An 18,214-nucleotide genomic window follows, 5' to 3' on the forward strand; every position below is an offset into this window, starting at 1 on the left:
GCTCCGCGGAGGCCGAGCGGGAGGCGGCGGGGTGGGTGGGGGCGCCGGGCGTGCACCTGCTGCTCGGCCTCGCGCTCCGGCTCACAGCAGCGAGCCAAGTGACAGGAGTGTTGAGGCAGCCAGTGTGCATTCGGGGCTTAGGGTCTGCAGGCGCCGCTCTTTTTGTGAGTTCCTGACAGCAACCCTGTTAGGCTCCCCAAGATCTGAAGAAGAGACGGAGCGCTCGTCTGAGACTCCGAGCCAGCGAGTGTGGCCACCAAACCTTGGGCATTTCCAATGGGTTAGACTGCTTCTCTGCTCCTTGGAGCTGCCCTCCCAAGCTGTCCCCTACCGACCCCTCCCACCGGGGACACTGCTGGATGCCCTGGGAGGTTCTCAGATCCCTCCAGCTGTAAATCCCCTTCCGCGTTCCACCAGCCCCAGGGTGTGAACTCCCCTGTTTTCCTGGTGCCTTCCTCCTGGGATTTGTAAGTTTTGTCTGTGGCCTGGTCCTCAGCAGCAGCTGTCCTTCTGCGGGAGCCCAGCGGGTCTGCCTGCTGAGAGTGGTTGTGTCCGTTTGGATGTATTATGTCCTGCCAAAAGCCATGTTCTTTAATGCAATCTTGTCGGGGCACGTATATTAGACTCTCGATTCGTGTGGAAACTTTTGATTGAGTGTTTCCATGGAGATGTGACTCACCCAACTGTGGGTGATACTTCTGATTAGATTATTTCCATGGAGGTGTGGCCCTACCCACTCAGGGTGGGTCCTGATTAGTTCACTGGAGTATTTAAGAGAAGCTGAGAGCTGACACAGACCTGGATGCTTTTGACAATTAGAGATGTTTGGAGATGCTAAGCTAAGAGATGAAGCCCAGAGATTGCCCCAGAAAAGCTAAGAGAGGACTCCTGGAGGCTTAGAAAGCCACTGGAATCAAAAGCTGAAAGCAACACAACCCAGGAGCAAAGGACCAGCAGATGCCAGCCATGTGCCTTCCCGCTGACAGAGGTGTTCCAGATGCCATCAGCCTTTCTTCAGTGCAGGTATTCTCTTGTTGATGCCTTAGTTTGGACACTTTTATGGCCTTAGGACTATAAGTTTGTAACCTAATAAATCCCCTTTATAAAAGCCAACCCATAATTCTGTAGATCCAGAAATAAACAGCATAATACTGTGTGATGGTAGTACAATCTGAACAAAGATGTCTGTGAGTAAGGCTGAAAGAGGTGGGATAGGGGAATGTATGACACCAGAGGTAAAGAGAGACGATGTAGACTGGGACTGTATAACTTCGCAAAACCTGGAGTGGCCAATGACTGTTACTAAATGTACAAATATAAAAATGTTTTCGCATGTGGGAGAACAAATGAATGTCAACCATGCAGAGTGTTGAAAAAGGGATGGTATTTGGGAAAAAACATAATCAAAGGAAACTGGAGTCTATGGTCAACAGTAACATTGTAATATGCTTCCATTAAATGTAACAAAGGCGATATACCAAAGCCAAATGTGTATGAGAGGGGAATATAAGGGACATACGGGATTCTTGGTAGTGCTGTTGTTTTCTGTCCTTACTAATTTTTGTATTGTATGACACTTTATTTTTCTTTTTGTTATTATCTTTTTTATTATTCACCAAAAAAATCCTTTTTCATAGTAATCAATATGTTCAAGTGCTGGCTGTGATAATAAATGTACAACTGTATGATGATACTGTGAACAACTGTACACTGTGGGTATTTGTATGTTATATGAATGTATCTCTATAAAATTGTAGGAAAAAATATAAATGGGGTAAAAGTGCTGAAGAAAACATGGAGAGAGGGATGTATGTATTTACTGTGGATGAGGAGGCAGAATGGTGTAGCCTTTCTGGAGGTCACTGTGGTGGTTCTACAAGAAGCTAACAATGTGGGGGCCATAAGGTCCTGCAACCTCATTATGGGGTATGTGTTTGGAAGATTTGAGAGCAGGGACATGAATGGACATTTGCACACTGGCATTCATGGAGGCAGTATTCATGATTTGCAGTGGGTGGAGGTGGCCTAAGTGTACACTGACTGAGGAACAGAATGGTGAACTGTGGTGTGTGCGTGCAATGGAATATTGAGCAGCTACAAGAAGGAGTGAAGCTGTGAGACACGCAAGGAGGTAAATGGATCCTGTAGACAGCATGTTGAGTGAAGTATACCAGAAACAAAGGCAAACACTATAAGGCCTCACCGATATAGACTACAATGTGTAAACTCAGAATTGAATCTTAGAGCACAGCCTATCAGGGAAATTATTATTGTAATGGTCCCTAGATTGTAAGCTCTTTCAGCAGTCAAATCTATTCCTGAATTGTGATGAATTGTGATGGGTGTCTCCAAAATCTGAGATGTTGATCCCTTAATGTATAACCTGATTGGTCTCTGGAACATTGGGTATCTGCGTGACACCTGAAACTCAGAGCTAGAGCTCGGCAGATATGAATGTCGGTATTAATGCATACAACTGTTAAAAAAAAAAAAAATAGCTGAAATAGAGCCCAGAGTTCAGTTAGAGATATTAATGGAGCAGATCTGGTTAAGACTAGGGCAAATCAGGCCAAAGGGTAAAGGTTGAAACTAACTGTGTTAAAACTTCAACTCCCATGTGAGACCAAGGGAAGAAATATTTGGTGTAGGATCTATCTTTTCTAGACAATATAACTTCTATAGTCAGTTTGTTCAAACACCATAATTACATGGAACTTTGAATAGGAAGTGAGATATGGTAGGTCTGTATAGGTTAGAGTGAAATAGCAACACATCCCAAAGTAATTTGAGCAGAGAATAAAAATATATATTTGGGGACCCCCTGAGGAGCTGGGGGAGGATGTGGAGGTGTTGGACTTCCTCCCCTGGATTGTTGCTGATGTTCTCACAAACACTAGGGACTGACAGCTTGACATGCTGAGCCCTCTGTCTTGGGGCTTGCCCCTATGAAGCTTGTTACTGCAAAGGAGAGGCTAATCCAGCTTATAATTGTGCCTAAGTCTCCCCCGAGTGCCTCTTTGTTGCTCAGATGTGGCCCTCTCTCTCTCTAACTAAGCCACCTTGGCGGGTGATCTCACTTCCCTCCCCGCTGCGTGCAATCTGACTCCCATGGAGTGTAAATCTCCTTGGCAACGCAGGATATGACTCCCAGGGATGAATCTGGACCCAGCATTGTGGGATTGAGAACATCTTCTTGACCAAAAGGGGGATGTGAAATGAAACGAAATAAAGCTTCAGTGGCTGAGAGATTTCAAAAGGAGCTGAGAGGTCACTCTGGTGGACATTCTTATGCACTATATAGATAATAGTTGTTAGGTTTTAATGTATTGGAATAGCTAGAAGTAAATACCTGAAACTACCAAACTCCAGCCCAGTAGCCTTGACTCTTGAAGATGATTGTGTAACAATGTAGATTACAAGGGGTGACAGTGTGATTGTGAAAACCCCGTGGATCGCATTCCCTTTATCCAGTGTATGGATGGATGGATGAGTAGATAATTGGGGACAAAAATTAAATGAAAAATAGGGTGGGATGGGGGGGGGTGATTTAGGTGTTCTTTTTTATTTTTTTTTTTATTTTTTATTCTTATTCTGATTATTTCTGGTATAAGGGAAATGTTCAAAAATAGATTGGGGCAATGAATGCACAACTATATGATGGTACTGTGAACAGTTGATTGTACACCATGGATGATTGTATTGTATGTGAATATATCTCAATAAAACTGAGTTTTAAAAAAAAGCCAATCCGCTTCTGGTCTTTTGCACAATGGCAGCCTTAGCACTGGAACAGTTGTCTTGGGGTTCTCTGCTGGGTCTCGATGGGGCTTGGTTTATAACCAGTTGGCACATGAGATTCCTGGCCCAGGATCTTACCACAGACAGGAAATAGGATTCAGCTTGCTCTGGGCCTGGCCCCGGACTGACAGGGAGGCTTTTTGGTGTTTGTTCAAGGATGGACAGCCCTTTCTTGGCTCCAGTGCCAGGAAGAGAGCCCACTTCTTTCTCAGTCCCCCGCAGGGCCCCAGCCTGGATGCTCCTCCAATCCCGTCACCCCACTGTGGCTTCGAGGAAGGTCTTTTTCTTCCTTTCTAGCTCTGGGAGACATAACGTCTTCATGTGGCCTGGATCTGGGTCTGTCCTTGAGGAACTTGCCTCAGAGACTCTCCTGTGGAAGGAGAGTGACATGGAAAAAACCTGGAATGCTGGCTCAGGGTGGGGGGCCACACAGCCAGCATCCCAGGAGCATCCCCCAGACCAGGGCCCAGCGTGAGCCGTGACTGCTGCGAGCCAGAGCGCAGCCCCTTTGGCAAGGCCAAAGCCCCGAGCCAGCAGGGGTCGTGGGCACAGGACATCCCTCAACTCCGTGGGAGGAGGTGGAGACTGTAGGAGGGCTCGGGGGCGATGGGTGGGACCACTGCAGAAAAGTTGCCTATCAGCTCTTCCTGGAGCCCTGCCTAGTCTGAAGAGGTGGAAGGGAGGCCGGGCGTGTTTCCATGGGAGGATGCCCCCGAGGATGAATCCGGCAGGACGTTGATACGCTTGGACAGTGGGTGGCTTGTGCCAAAGTGAAATCTGTGCGTTTGGGGAGGGGTCCAAAAACGAACAGTATGTGTCCAGAACAGTGGCCAACGCGGGGAGGCCATGTGATCTTGCAGTGGCTGCCAGCGAGAGGACGAGAGGCGGGAGGGTGTGGCAAACCCCCCATGCTAACCACACACTGTGAGCCCGCAAAGAATTGGCCTGAGTTGATCGGTCCACAGGCTTTATCTCATTGGAGTCTCTACCCAGGGACCTATTAGTCCATTCTGCAGAGGGGGAAACTGAGGCTGAGAGGCTAGGTCACATGCCCAAGGGGTGCAGGCCTGGGGCCTTGTCCCAGGTGAGTGGACTGAAGCGGCTCTAGGACACAGGGGAGGCCTCTGTGAAAAGAAGGAGCTTGGCAGGGGCCTGGAGGGCACCGTGGTCACCTTGCTTAATTTAACCCTGCTCCCGGCACCCCTGGCCGTGCCCTGTCCTCGGCTGGCACCCTCGGAGTTTAAATGTGGCCCCCGCAGAGCAGCCAGCCCATGGCATCAGTCATGGCTCATCCCTGCACTGCCCGGGTGCTGCCCCCGCGCCACCCGCTCCACTTTGCCGAGGGCATCCTGTGCGGCTGCAGCCTGACGCTGGGCAGTCCTCAAAGGCAGAGCCGGGGGGTGCGGCAGGGGGGTGGGGCGGGGGTCGCCCCGGGGTCCCAGTACAGCCACGAGGACTCTGGGTCCCGCCAGAGGTTCATGAAGAGGGGTGGCAGGGAGGGACCGTGGCTAGGAAACAGGCTGGGGGCCAACGTGCTGGGGCCACACAGAGGGGACGCACCTGCGGGCCTGGATGCCAGAGTGCAGCCCAGGGCCAGGCGAGGGAGGGGCAGCCACGCTGGGTCTACCTGGCCAGGTGCCCGGGGAAGGCTGCACGTGGGGTGGGAGAGAGTGAGCAGGGCTAGCCCTGGAGAGGGGTCAGGGACCCGGCCAGACCAGGCAGGGTGCAGGGAGGCATCGGACACCCGGAGGGCGCTTGGGGGCCGGCGGGAGAAACCCCAGACCTTAACTCTGCCCTTGCAAACAGTGCCCCCCCCCCGAAGTGACCATGACCCGGCAAGTGGGGGCAGCCCAGCCCCTCCCCACCTCGTCAACCTGCCCTGACATGAGGCCGCTCACCCGGGGGTGCTGCGCTGACCTGCTCTCTCTCAAGCTCCGTTCAGTCCAGTGACCCCACCCTGCTATTCCCTTGGGGGCCCGCTCAGTCCCGATCAGAGCCTGTGGGCGCCGGGAGGGGGCTGGTGTCTGGGCAGCAGGGGCTTTCTTCCTGGTGTTGCTAAGCTGCGGGCACGTGGGCGGGCAGTGGTCACCTTCATCTGGAAACAATGCCGGAGGAGAACAGTGAGGGAGGCTGATGACGCGTGGTCTGAGCCCCTGGGGCCCGGCCAGCCTGCAGCACCCACCTGCGTGCTTTCAGTCACCTGAGCCAATGCGCTTCCTCCCCCTCCCTCCCACCTCCCTCTCTCCCTCCTTTTTGCTGAAGCTTTCAGTCTCTGTCACCTACAAAACCCCCGGCTGAAGTGACGGCGTACCCCATGCAAACCTCAGGCCAAACCTAAGTTCCACGGAGGGGCATCTACAGTGGGCCGGGGTTGTGGGGAGCGGCGCTGCCGACCCAGCTCAGCCGGATGCCCCCTCACCCCCGGCCGGATGGCCCTTGCCTCCCCAGCCCCGCTCCGTCCAGGGAAGGCCCCAGGACCTGGCCCCGCGCCCCTGCAGCCTCCTGGGCCGCACGTCCCCCACGACGGCACCCACTCAGCACCTACGCAAGCCCCCACCGCACTGCTGTTTTGCCTGTGCCCTGCCCTCTGTCTGGCACACAGCTCCTCCGCCACCTCTGGGCCCTCTGTGGAGCGGAGCCTCTACCTACCCCCTGGCACTCGCGCACGGGGCAGGTCCTGGGGGAGCCCCCGCCACCCCTCACTGCCGGGAAAGCTCAGCCAAAGTCATGGCAGTGACAACCCAGATGAGGCCCTGGCTTCTAGCTACCTGCTGTCACCTCCTTTTGGAGTGCTGAGTCAGGGGTCAGAAGTCCTGCTCACTCACACCCCAGCCCTGCTAACCACCAGCCTCGGTTTCCCCCCCAGGAGGCAGTCTGTGGACAGCCGAGCCGGAGGAGGTCACCCCACCAGTGGGGGAAGTCACCTGCTGGGCACATCATAAATTCTGAGTTGTGCCACCCAGTACTGGAACCATTGAGCACTAGAAATTGAGGATCTGAATTTTCTAGTCAATTTAATTTTAATTAAATTTGAGTGGCCACTCTCCCTAAGCCAACTCCGTGGGTGAACTCGCTGCCCTCCCCCCTACATGGGATGTGACTCCTAGGGGTGTAGATCTCCCTGGTAACGTGGGACGTGACTCCCAGGGATGAGCCTGGACCCGGCATCGTGATTGAGAAAATCTCCTTGACCAAAAAGGAAAAGAGAAGTGAAACAAAGTAAAGTTTCAGTGGCTAAGAGATTTCAACTGGAGTTGAGAGGTCACTCTGGAAGATATTCTTACAAGCGCTATATAGATATCCCTTTTTAGTTTTCAGTGTATTGGATTAGCTAGAAGGAAATGCCCGAAACTGTTGAACTGCAACCCAGCAACCTTGATTCTTGAAGATGATTGTATAACTATGCAGCTTACACACTGCAACTGTATGATTGTAAAAACTTTGTGGCTCACGTCCCCTTTATCCAGCGTATGGACAGATGAGTAGAAAAATGGGGACAAAAACTAAATGAAAAATAGGGTAGGATGGGGGGTGGAATGCTTTGGGTGCTCTTTTTTTACTTTTATTTTTATTCTTATTTTTTTTTCTTTTTGGAGTAAGGAAATGTTCAAAAATTGATTGTGGTGATGAATGCACAACTATGATGGTACTTTGAACAGCTGATTGTTACACCAGATGATTGTATGGTATGTGAATATAGCTCAAAAAAACTGAAGTTTATAAAAATTTGATGTGGTGAGAGGCTCCTTTATGGGACACGCGGACTCAGCCCCCTGGAGTGAGGCTCAAAGCAGGTCCCAGGTGTCCTGGGAGCTCCAGCTAAAGGTAAAAGTCCAACCCACCCCAGCCCAGAGGAACTTGAGGCCCCTGGGGGGTGGGGACCTGCATGTTCAATAGCCTGCAGGTTAGCCTGACATCTCCAGGTGGCCCCTATGCCTCCAGGTGAGCCTGATGCTCAGCCCTCGAGCTCCGCTGCCTGTGCATCACCTCGTTTTTACCCTGCAGCCTGTTGGTTCCCCTCCCTGTGGTCAGAGAACTCCCTGAGACTGAGCCAAGTATCCCTGGATTCCTCTGCTGGAAACTGGCGCCAGGAATGGGACCTCTCAAGTTTCCAAAGGGTGCCCAGGAGCTCGGAGAGAGCAGGGCCAGCGGGCAGGTGTGTGGGCTCTGCAGGTCAGGGAACAGAAGGCTGCTGCCTGCGTCCCCGCAGTGACCCCTGCCTCGGGAGGCCTCCCAGCGCAGCCCCGGGGCACCTGGGCTCGGGGCAGGGCAGGTAGGAGCCAGACCCAGCTGTGGGATGCTGTCTGCAGGAAGCAGCAGGAACCTAGCCCAGGTCAGCAGCGATCTTATCAGTCCCACAGGAGCAGAATTCAAGCCTCGAGCTGGTGCTGTGAGCCCTGCCCTTGCTGCTGCGCTGGAGCTGTGCAGGCCGCCACCCTCCAGGGCAGCGATTGTCCCATCCGGAGGCACACGCTGGGGCACGTCCGCACTGGCACTGTCCGGCTGTGGGGCTGGGCAGGTCACACCTCCCATCTGAGCCCAGGTCTCCCCATCCGGAAAGTGGGGCTCAGAGGACACGGTGGGGCCCCACTCTCCCCTGGCGCCCCCCTTTCCCGCGCCCCCCGCTGGCGGCTCACGGCAGGTGCTCTCTCCAGCGCCTGGCCCTGCCGGGCAGCGGACGCCCCGGGGTGGCCTCAGCCCAGGTGCGTGGAGGGATGGAGCGATGTCCAGCTGTTGCCCCTCGGCAGGACAACTCGGGGGGCCCCCAGCCTCCGGGAGCCCCACAGCAAGGGGGTGCCCACAGGGGGATCCCTGAAGACTCACAGGGACTCGAAGTCATCAGACTGAGCCTCGGAGGCCTGAAATGTGGTTAAGAGTTTTAAAAACCTGATGTACCTGGTGGAATGAGAAACTATGAATAAAGGTATTTGGAGTGTGCCCGGAGGAAACACACCAGAATAGCAACCAGGTGCTTACTCCCCGGCAGCGAGAAGGCTGGCAATGGGCTCCAGCTCGGCATATTGAAAAAGCGTAGGTCACAGGAAGTTGCAAAGCAACGCAGCCGGCGTCCACCCCCCGGCCAGCAGTGGCGACAACTGGGGCAGCTGCCGCGCAGGCCGACTGCAGAGCCCCTGCAGATGGACGCTCTGTTTCTTTATATTTGGAGAAATCCCCCACATTTCCGGAATGAGCCTGCGATGGTTATTTTTAGCCCCTTTCTTTTTCTCTATCTGAGCAACACCCAAATAATTCCTTGTCTCAAAAAATCCCAGCCTGACCTCCGGGCCGCGCCCCTTCCTTCTCTGGGGGGCCACTGCTCCCGGCTCGCGGCTTCTCTCCTGCAGTCCACCCACCATCGAACTCGGGGACCCACCTTCCAGGGAGGGACCCCATTCCAGGGGTGTTAGAACCACGTGACTGCATAGCCGGGGCCCTCCCTACCACGGGTGCTTTCTGTTATTTTCTAATTTAAAACACGACGCGCAGTTGGCATCTCCAGGAGCGGCAGCGGATCCGAGGGAATAAACCGCAGGGCGCCCGCAGCTTCCTCTAACGTCGGGGTCCCGGAGTAGGGGCTTCAGTGCAAGCCCAGACGCTTCCCTGCCTCGCCCCCTCCCACCGCCAGCTCCGTCGGGCAGAGAGACCTCACCCCCCGCCCCGCCGTCCCCGTCCCCATCCCCAGCCGCGGAGCTCGTCCCCAGAGGGCCCTGCGGGCGGCGCAGCGGGGCTTGCTGGAGCTGCCGGACAACCGACGTCCGAGTCCCGGACTGTGCTGGGCGAGACACTGAATGGAGGGGTGGACGGGGCCCAGGCGTCCCGAGACCAAGGCCTGCCCCTGCCCCTGCCCTTGCCCTTGCTCCCAGGGCGTCCCCCGCACGTGGCCCTCCCCTCCCACCATTCGCCGAGATGCCGCGGCCCCGCGTCGGGACTCAGCCTTGCAGCCGTCCCTGGACGCCGGGAGGCAGCGGCTGCAGGGGGCCTGGCGCAGCTGAGCCGGCTGATGGCTACCTGCTCTCCAGCCCGCCGTTCACCTGGAACCCGCAGGAAACCAGGTGGCTTTTGGCATCTGATAAGAGGACCCTGGCAGCCTCGGGGCGCCCGGCGGGGCAGGGAGCCGGGAGCAGGTGTGGGCCGGGTCCGGGTGCGCGGGGCGGGATCCGGCGTGACCAGCTGCATATAGGCGGGCGCAGGGCGTGGGGGCGTGATGAGCAGCGGCCGCAGAGAACCTGGGCCGGCGTGGGCGTCTCCCTGAGGGAGGTGAGCTAGCGGCCTGGGGAGGGCTGGGCAGGTGTGGGGTCAGGTAGAGGAGGGGGTGTCAGGGGACAGGGTTAGGGCACAGGTCAGGACCTGCGCTCTCCCCTCTGCCCAGCTCCTCTTTGCAACCCTGGCTGAGTGCCAGCTCCCCCGCCCCTGTGCCCAGCTGCTGAGCTGGCAGTGGGAAGGCTTAACCCTGCCCTGCCCCCCCCACCCTGTGCCCTTTCAACAAAAATGCCCTGCAGGGCTCGGCAACTCTTTTATTTGTGATGCACTTTGTTTCTAAAAGGCTAAACACGCCGTAAGAGGCTTATGCCCAAACCAGGCGGAAGCAGGAGCAGGGAGCGGGGTTTGGAGCAGGCAGAGCCCACAGCCTCTGCTCCGGGAAGGAGGGGGGTGCTGGGTCCCTGGGGAGGAGACTGGCAGCAGAGGGGCTGGGGGCAGACCTCGTGATTTCCCAGTCCAAGGCCAAGGGACTTCATGTCCTTGGGACCCCTTTCTGCCCACCAGGGGCCTTCCTGCCTGCCTGGGGAACAGCCCTTCTCCTGTGCCCACGCCCCTGCCTGGTGGGGCCCCGGGGGGACCAGGCAGCCCACATGGGGGTGCCTCCAGGGGTCAGCTTTGACCTGGGCCCCAGCAAGAGCAGTCCTGACCCCTGGGCTCCCCCAGGATCAAGGGGCTCCCTGGAGGGCCCAGGCGCAGGGCACCCTAGACTGGTTGGGACCCCAGGCTATAGCCAGCAGGGAGGGACCGGGTCTAGGAGAAGGGTGGTGGATGGGTGGTGGGTGTCCAGCAGACGACTGGCCTGGCGGGCACTCTACGGTGGCTAGAATGGCGGACGCTCCCCAAAGTCCTGGGTGTCTGGGCCACAGCTGGCTGCAGGGGTTGCTAGTTAACACGAAAGCCCAGAACTCGGAGGCTGAAGCCAGGGTGGGGGGGCGGGTTGGCAGGGCTGGGGGCTCAGGCTCAGCTCCCTCCCTGGAACCTGGGGCAGGGACAGTCCTAGCGGCTGAGATCAGAGCCCGGCCCTGCAGCGGGCAGGGGCAGCACGATGTTTCCGGCTCCTCTCGGCTCCAGGATTCAGAGGGGGCAGGCACGCAGGTGAGCTCATCCCCCTTACTCCCGGCCCCGAACCAGGCCCAAGCACCTGCATGTCCTTGGACATGGCTCCCTCCTGCCCCCGTTTTGTCACCCATGGGGTGGGGTGCTGGCTGTCCCCTCTGTGGTCCTCACTGAGGGTGTTCGGATAAACCTGCTCTCCCCGACATCACCGGAGGGCACTGAGCCTTCATTTGTTTCCAGAAGCTGCGCCTGGCTGCCAGTCCAACTTGGGGCTGCACACCGGCTGCCCTGCTGTCCCCCACCCCGAGGTCCCAGAGCCGCCCAGCCTTGGGAGGGGTCCCCACAATCCGGCCCCTCCCCCACAGTCCCCAGAGGCAGTCCCTGCTCCTGTGGATTGGAGCGGGATCTGCCAGGGAGCCCCGTGACTCGGCCCCCCTGCAGAGAGCACGTGAGGCCGGCCGGCCCACCAGCCCCTTCCAGAAGGAAGCGGGCCCCAGCTGTCCTCCCGGACTCCTGGGCACTCCCCCATCTCGGGCATCTGGTGGGCAGGACGCTGGTGCCCACCCTCATCTTCCAGCTGTTTGGGGCAGAGGCTGCCACTACCCCCAGGGAGGGCCAGGGGCTCAGGAGCCCTGAAGCCAGCAGGCCGGGCACATTCCAGAGCTGGCTGTCCGGGGCCCCCGTCCCTGCTGTGGACCCCGCCAGGGCTGCTGCCTTCTTCATGGGACCCAAGGACAGGGGACGGTGCTCGTGCCAGGGGCCGGGGCACAGCTGCTGTGCAGAGATCCGTGGCGCCCCTCGGGGCACACCTGCCCCAGGGACACGTGTGGGCAGCCCCCTGGCCAGGGGCGGCCGGGACACCGTGGACGGGCAGATCTTGGGGTGGCTGCGCCCCCTGGCCGAGGAGGGGGAGGAGCAGCGGGAGGAGGGGGCTGCGGCTATGTGGCCCCTGGGGCCCGCCCTCCCCGAGATGGGCTCCCCGGAGCGGCGCCTGGCCTCCTTCTCTGCCTGGCCGCCGACCGCCGCGGTGCCCCCCGCGCAGCTGGCTGCGGCTGGCTTCTTCCACACGGGTGAGTAGTAGGACTGCCGGGCCTGGGCGGCCTCCTGGCCATGGGCCGGGGTCTCTGCTTCCTGCATGGGGCATCCAGCCTGATGAAGGGTGGCTGGGGTCCGGCAGCCCCTCCCGGGGCCCTTGTCCTCCTGTCCTCGTGCCCCCTCTCCTGGAGTCTCCCAGGCACCAGTGGAGGGAGATCACTGTGGCAGGCGGGACGTCTGCCCAGGGACTCCAGTGGGAAGGGGTGCAGGCGTGGACCGTCTGCCCTCACCCCAGGGCCGAGCCTGTCGTGTTGTAGGTTTAGGGGCACCGTCGTGGGAGCCTAACTCAGGCAGGGCTTGTGCCAAGTCCCGAGCTCTCTGCCTGTGGGAAGTGTTCTAGAGCCTTCCACCCCACAGGCTGGCTGGCATCTGGTCTGCCCCTGTGGCTGCTTTGTTTAAGCATGGGTGCTCGTGAGCCTGCCCTCATCCCAGCTCGGGTGCCGGGGGGGCCTGTCTGCCTGCCCTGTGGCTGGGGGAGGAGGTTCATGTGTGGGGCAGGCTGGAGGGCCATACTGGGGGCTTTGTAAATGCTAGGACAGCTGTCATTTATACAGGTGAGCCCCTGGGGAGTCTCAGGCTGCATCAGAAGTGGGGTGTTTGGGCCTGGGGGGGCCCGGAGTCAGGTGGCTCCGTGGGGACTAGCTCATGGAGAAGGGGCAGGCCTGGCCCACCTGCCCCGAGATCGGAGGTGCAGCCCGCGCAGAGGCCAGGAGGGAGGGCAGGAAGCCGGGGGTGTGGGCCTGAGGGGGCTGGCGTGATTCTTGCCAGAGCAGCCCCTAATCTGCAGTCTCTGCCTGGGGTGAAGCACTGCACCTCTGCAGTGGAGGTGGAGAGCTGAGAGGTCCCCCCGAAAAGTGAGCCTCCATCTCCCAAGCAGCCCGTGAGGCCCCAGAACCAAGTCTGGCAGCAGACTGGCCTGGGAGGGCACCCCCCACCCCATTCTCTCTCTGGGAGTCCATCCTGGGGTGGGCTGTGGTAGAGGGGACCCAGGTGTCCCAAAACTCCAGGGTTCTGAGCCCTCGGCCTCCCCTTCCCCAGCAGTCCCCCTTGAACAACCAGAGCGCACACCCCAGACATTCACGAACATTCCGGTTTCCCTGGTCAGCGCCCAGCATCCCTGTCCACCGTCCACCTTGGAGAAACTGGGCTGCACGTGCACGGCATCCCTGGCCGACCGCCGAGGGGCAGGGCGAAGGGCGGCAGAGCCTGGCTGCTCGGCTTGCGTGTGACCCCAGCGAGAGACAGTGGGAAAGACCACTGGAGCCCCCACCCCATGCCCTCGCAGCCTCGGGGGGCTCAGCGGGGTCAGTGGGGCAGGCTGGGGCTCTGGGCAGGGCCAGGGCAAACGTCTCTGCTCACCCCAGGCCAGCAGGACAAGGTGCGGTGCTTCTTCTGCTACGGGGGCCTGCAGAGCTGGGAGCAGGGGGACGACCCCTGGGCGGAGCACGCCACGTGGTTCCCCAGGTAACCCGCCGACAGACCCGGCCATCCCCAGTCCCGTGGGATGACGGTCAGGAGCAGGGGCTGTGGGTGGCAAACCAGGTTGTTCAAGCGGGAGCCCCTCCGGAAGACTGCGGGGAACGGCTGTCCCACTGCGGGTTCTTCCTTGGTGCTCGGCAGGGGCCGTCTCCTCGACCCCCGCCCCACAGGCGCCTGGTTCTTGGGGAGCCCCGGCAGCGAGCGCCCTGCAGGCTGGGGACTAGCCGGGAGGAGACGCGTTCGCCAGCCCGAGGGGCTCCCGGGGCTCTTGCCACCAGAGGTGGGGAGCTTCTTGGAGGTTCCAAACCCCCTGTGTTTGGGTCTCTGGCTCACTCTCCAGGTGTGAATTCCTGCTTCGGTCCAAAGGCAGGGACTTTGTCCGCAGTGTCCAGGATTCGCTCAGCTGCTGGGTGAGTCTGCCCCCCACTCCAGGCCTGAGGGGTCAGAGCTGGGGGTCGGGGGTCCCTCCCACCATGGCAGCCGCATCTGCTCAAGGCCCAGATGTTCTCTGGCTCCTTCCAGGGCCCAGTGGAAGAACCAGAAGGCGCAGCCCCTGCCGCCCCCTCAGGTGAGCTGTGACGTGTGCTCTGTCCCCTTGGCACCTGCACCCTGTGCCGTGGCCAAAGCCACAGTGTGTCCCTACCTGCTGGGCGGCAGGAGGACAGAAGGCTGCTTGACCTGGGGTGACGGTGAGGCCTGGGGTGTGTGCTCTGTGTGAGCTCAGGGCCAGCCTTGCCCGGGGTGAGGCCCAAGCACTGCGGTGAGCACGTGGGGCGGCAGCTGTGTCGGGGTGACAGGACCGCCAGTGGGAGCCCACGAGTGGAGTTGGCTGCCTGTCCCACCAGGTTGGGGGGCAGCCTCCAGGGGTCCCAGCAGCCTGGGCCATGCTGGGCCTTGTGAAGCAGGTGGACTGAGCGGTCCGGAGCCACTCTGCTGCCCACCAGCTCTGGGCCGTGGAACTGCCTTTCCCGTGAGCCTCGGTGCCCTGAGCTGTGAAGTGGGGTGCTCCCAGCACCCAGTCCTGGGGCAATGACCCCTGGCACAGTGCCTGGGCCTGGGCTCCACCGGCTGTGGCTGGAAGTTTCATGGTTTTTCCCCGGGACGGTGCACCACCACGTGGGCTCTGGGGATGCAGCCCCCTCAGTTGCAAGGGTCTGTCCCTTCCCTTGGCCTTAGTGGTCATCAGTGGGGTGGCTGTGATGGCCACACAGGCCCCCGGTGCTGAGCAGCCACAGCACATCCCCCCAGCCAGCCTGTCCCGCCCGCCTCGCAGATGCTGGGGGTGGCTGGGAGTGGCCGGCGTGGACGGGGGCCGGGCGGAGGGGCCCGAGGTACACCTGCCACGCTGGACACAGCTGCCTCCCACCTGCGTTCCTGTTGTTCGTCCCGTTGTTCATCCCTGGCCTTGCTGCCCCCAGCACCCAGCACCCAGCCCCCAGCACCCAGCACCCAGCCCCCAGCCCCCAGCCCCCAGCACCCAGTGCCCACAGGTGTGGGGGAGGCTGGGCCAGGGGCACCCTGGCCGCTGGAGGGGTACCTCGGGGGCTCCCCAGGAAGGCTCGTCTTCTCTGGGAGCAGAAGGATGCAGGAGCGGGAGCGTGGCACCCTGTGGGACAGGACCGCTGGGCTGGGCCACACCTCCCTCTGGGGCCCAGGCCTCAACCTGTCCCAACCTGCCCACAGCTCCTGTCCACGGTGGCTCCGCACTGCGCCCACCCAGAGGAGAGACCCAGCCTGAACGGCCCGGGGAGCCAGGTGCGGGGAGGGGAGGGGCTCACAGGGCCGTTGGGGGCCGCGGGTCATCTCCCACCCTAGGCCACTCCCCTCCGGCCACGGACAGAGGCGTGGAATCCAGTGTGGGAGGGCTGGTGTCATAGCCCACCCCTAGGAGGAGACCCAGGCCCGGAGAGGGGCTGGTGGGTTCTCAACACCCCAGCCGGGCTTGTCCCCTACCAGTGGAGCCTACCCCCAGCCTGTCCCCCATCCCACCCGCAGGAGTGGACGCGGAGGAGCAGCTGCGGCGCCTGCGGGAGGAGCGGATGTGCAGGGTGTGCCTGGACCGCACGGTGTCCATTGTCTTCGTGCCCTGCGGCCACCTGGCCTGTGCTGACTGTGCCCCCAGCCTGCGGCCGTGCCCCCTCTGCCGGGCCCCCATCGGCAGCCGCGTCCGCACCTTCCTGTCCTAGCGGGTGAGCAGGGTCCGCAGCCCCCCCCACTCCATGGCAGCCCCCCCACGCCCCTCCCCACCCCACCCCCTCCCCCTCCTCACCCCCCTTCCCCAGCGCTCAGCTTCTAGCTCTGAATCCTTCTCAACGCGGCGCCCAGGAGGCCACACCGTCCCGCGTCGGCCAGTGAGAATCGTCATGCTGCCCCCCAGCTGGCCTAAGCCCCCGTTGCCCAGTGAGGGTGGGCACGCGTGAGGACCACCGCCTGCTGCCCAGCAGACCTCTGCATTGACTGTCCTGGGGGGCGTCTCCTCAGTGCCGCCTGGCCCCGGAGTGCGCTGAGAAACACGGGGTGGCCTGGCCTGGGGACCGTGTTCCCACCCCACTGCTGAGGCTGCTGAGGACAAGGAGCCACGGGGCGGGGCGGGGTGCTTTTATTGCCTGTGTGTTTGCCTTTGAAGTTTTAAATAAAGTGGCACTTTTTCCCTGGATGGTGCCGAGCGGACCCTTAGTTCCCGGACCCCCAGGCGGCCGCCCAGCTGCCTTCCCCTTCCCCAGCGCCCTCCCCCTGGTCCCTCCCCGCCAACCCTGTTTCCCAACCCCACACAAGGTTTTCTAACCCCACTCTTTCCCCAGCCCCCGCTTCCCCCACTCCATCCACCCGGCTCCCTCCCTCCTCCCGCCCCCCACCCCGATCCCCCCCAGCTCCCGGGCCAGCCCTCCTCACCAGCAGGGGCAGCACCCGCCCAGGGTCCGCCCAATTCCAGGCGCTTTTCCCCCAAGTCACCATCGGTTTTGAGGGCATTTGGGCTCCGGCTCTCTCACCCCCTCCCCTTGCTTTTATCCTTCTGGGAGGTCAGGGGCTTTCAGAACCGAGAGGCCTGGCCACTCCGACGCTGTACGTGTGGCTGTCCCCCGAGTCCACCTGGCGGCCGTCCGCAAGCCCCCCGTCCCTGTCTGTGGGGCCTCCTGGTGGCCCTTGGAGCCCCTGGCCAGGCCCTGCAATGGACCCACCGCCCGTCACCAGGCCCTGGGCTGGAGGGACCCGCACGAGAGCCGAGCAGGTGTGGGGCCATGGCCCGGGCAGCCCCCGCCCGGCAGGCAGGCAGGGAGCGGGCTCGGACAGCGTCCCAGGCCTGGGGTCCGCCTCAGAGGAGACGGATGGACGCGTCTTTCTGGTTTACTCTGATTTTCCTTTTGTGGCTTTTTTTAATAGATAAAAACAATTAACAAAATCTTTTAGAGTCGCCACTCTGCCCTGCCGCCCCGCGACGTCTGGTCCGTGGAAGCCGGCTGGGGGGCAGAGGTGGGCCAGCTGCGGGGGGAAGGGGAGTCCGCTTTAGGCACCATCTGTCCCTCGCGGCAGCTGGGAGCCCGCTCACCTACGCCGGCCTGCGAGGGCAGGAGCGGTCAGAGCACACCAGGGCAGAGCGGCTGCGGGGCCAGGGGTGGGGAAGGCTGGGGATGCCACAGGCTGAAACCTCAGAAGCCGGGGCTTCCTGGCCTTTGGCAAAATGGGGCCAGGGGGCAAGGGGCAGGGGCTGGGCGTTCTGGAAGACCCCACGCAGCTCAGGCTGTGGGCTCCCCGCCCCAGGCCGGCCAGGCTCCCCGGGAGCCAGCTCTGTCCGCAGCCACCTCTGTGGGGTTCAGGTCCAGGTGGCCGTCACCCCAGGCCACTGTCCTTCATGGCCAGGCCTTGACCGTCATGGCCTTGACTCACAGAGCAGAAGGCTGAGTCCCCGGGGCTGGCCTCAGGCACGGGCCCCATGGGCAGGCTGGCCTCTGAGGGCCTGGGCAGGCTGGAGAAAGCGCAGCTGTACGTGGGGAGGGCACCAGGCACCAGAGTTCAGAGTGCACAGGGCAGGGCCGAGAGGCAAAGGCCAGCCTCAACGGGGGTGGGCTGGCAGCCCAGGCCCCGTGCCCTGTGCCCGGGAAGGAGGTCGGATCTCAAGGACAAAAGGTCCTGCCACCGGGAGACCCTGGAGAACCACGTCTTCGTCCTGGGTGGTGCCTCTCGCTGCTGCCCCTGCCCTCTGCCAGACCGGCCTAGAACTGACCCCGTTGGTCCAACCCCCAGGGACTCACCTGCGGGGGTGGAGCCAAGTCTCAGAGCCCCCTGCCCCCCTTCCCAGCCCAAAGCCGGGCACAGGAGAGGTCTCGGAAAAGGGGCTGGGGGGTGGATGGACGGATGCTGTGTGGACAAATGGATGAACAGACGGATGGATGGATGGACGGATGGACGGACGGATGGACAGATGCGGGGCTGAACCCCGGCCGGCCTGACTGAGGCTCTCCCGAGGAGGAGGCCTGGGGCCGGGCCCCCTGGGTCAGCCCTCGGCCGAGCAGGCTGCTGGACATAC

The 18,214-nt window shown here is 60.8% G+C and overlaps 1 protein-coding gene across 1 annotated transcript; it reads left to right on the forward strand.

Moving 5' to 3' along the window:
* Nucleotides 1-9,705: 9,705 nt before the first annotated feature.
* Nucleotides 9,706-16,229, forward strand: BIRC7 (baculoviral IAP repeat containing 7). The gene is made up of 9 exons (XM_037811181.1): nt 9,706-10,056; nt 10,169-10,233; nt 11,191-12,185; nt 13,575-13,674; nt 14,030-14,099; nt 14,212-14,257; nt 15,373-15,444; nt 15,685-15,878; nt 16,015-16,229. Exons 1-8 carry the CDS (start codon nt 9,706-9,708, stop codon nt 15,873-15,875), a joined length of 1,890 nt encoding a protein of 629 aa, XP_037667109.1. The 3' UTR covers nt 15,876-15,878; nt 16,015-16,229.
* The last annotated feature ends 1,985 nt before the right edge of the window (nt 16,230-18,214 follow it).

Source organism: Choloepus didactylus, chromosome 19, assembly GCF_015220235.1.
Source record: "Choloepus didactylus isolate mChoDid1 chromosome 19, mChoDid1.pri, whole genome shotgun sequence".
Taxonomy (NCBI): Eukaryota; Metazoa; Chordata; class Mammalia; order Pilosa; family Megalonychidae; genus Choloepus; species Choloepus didactylus.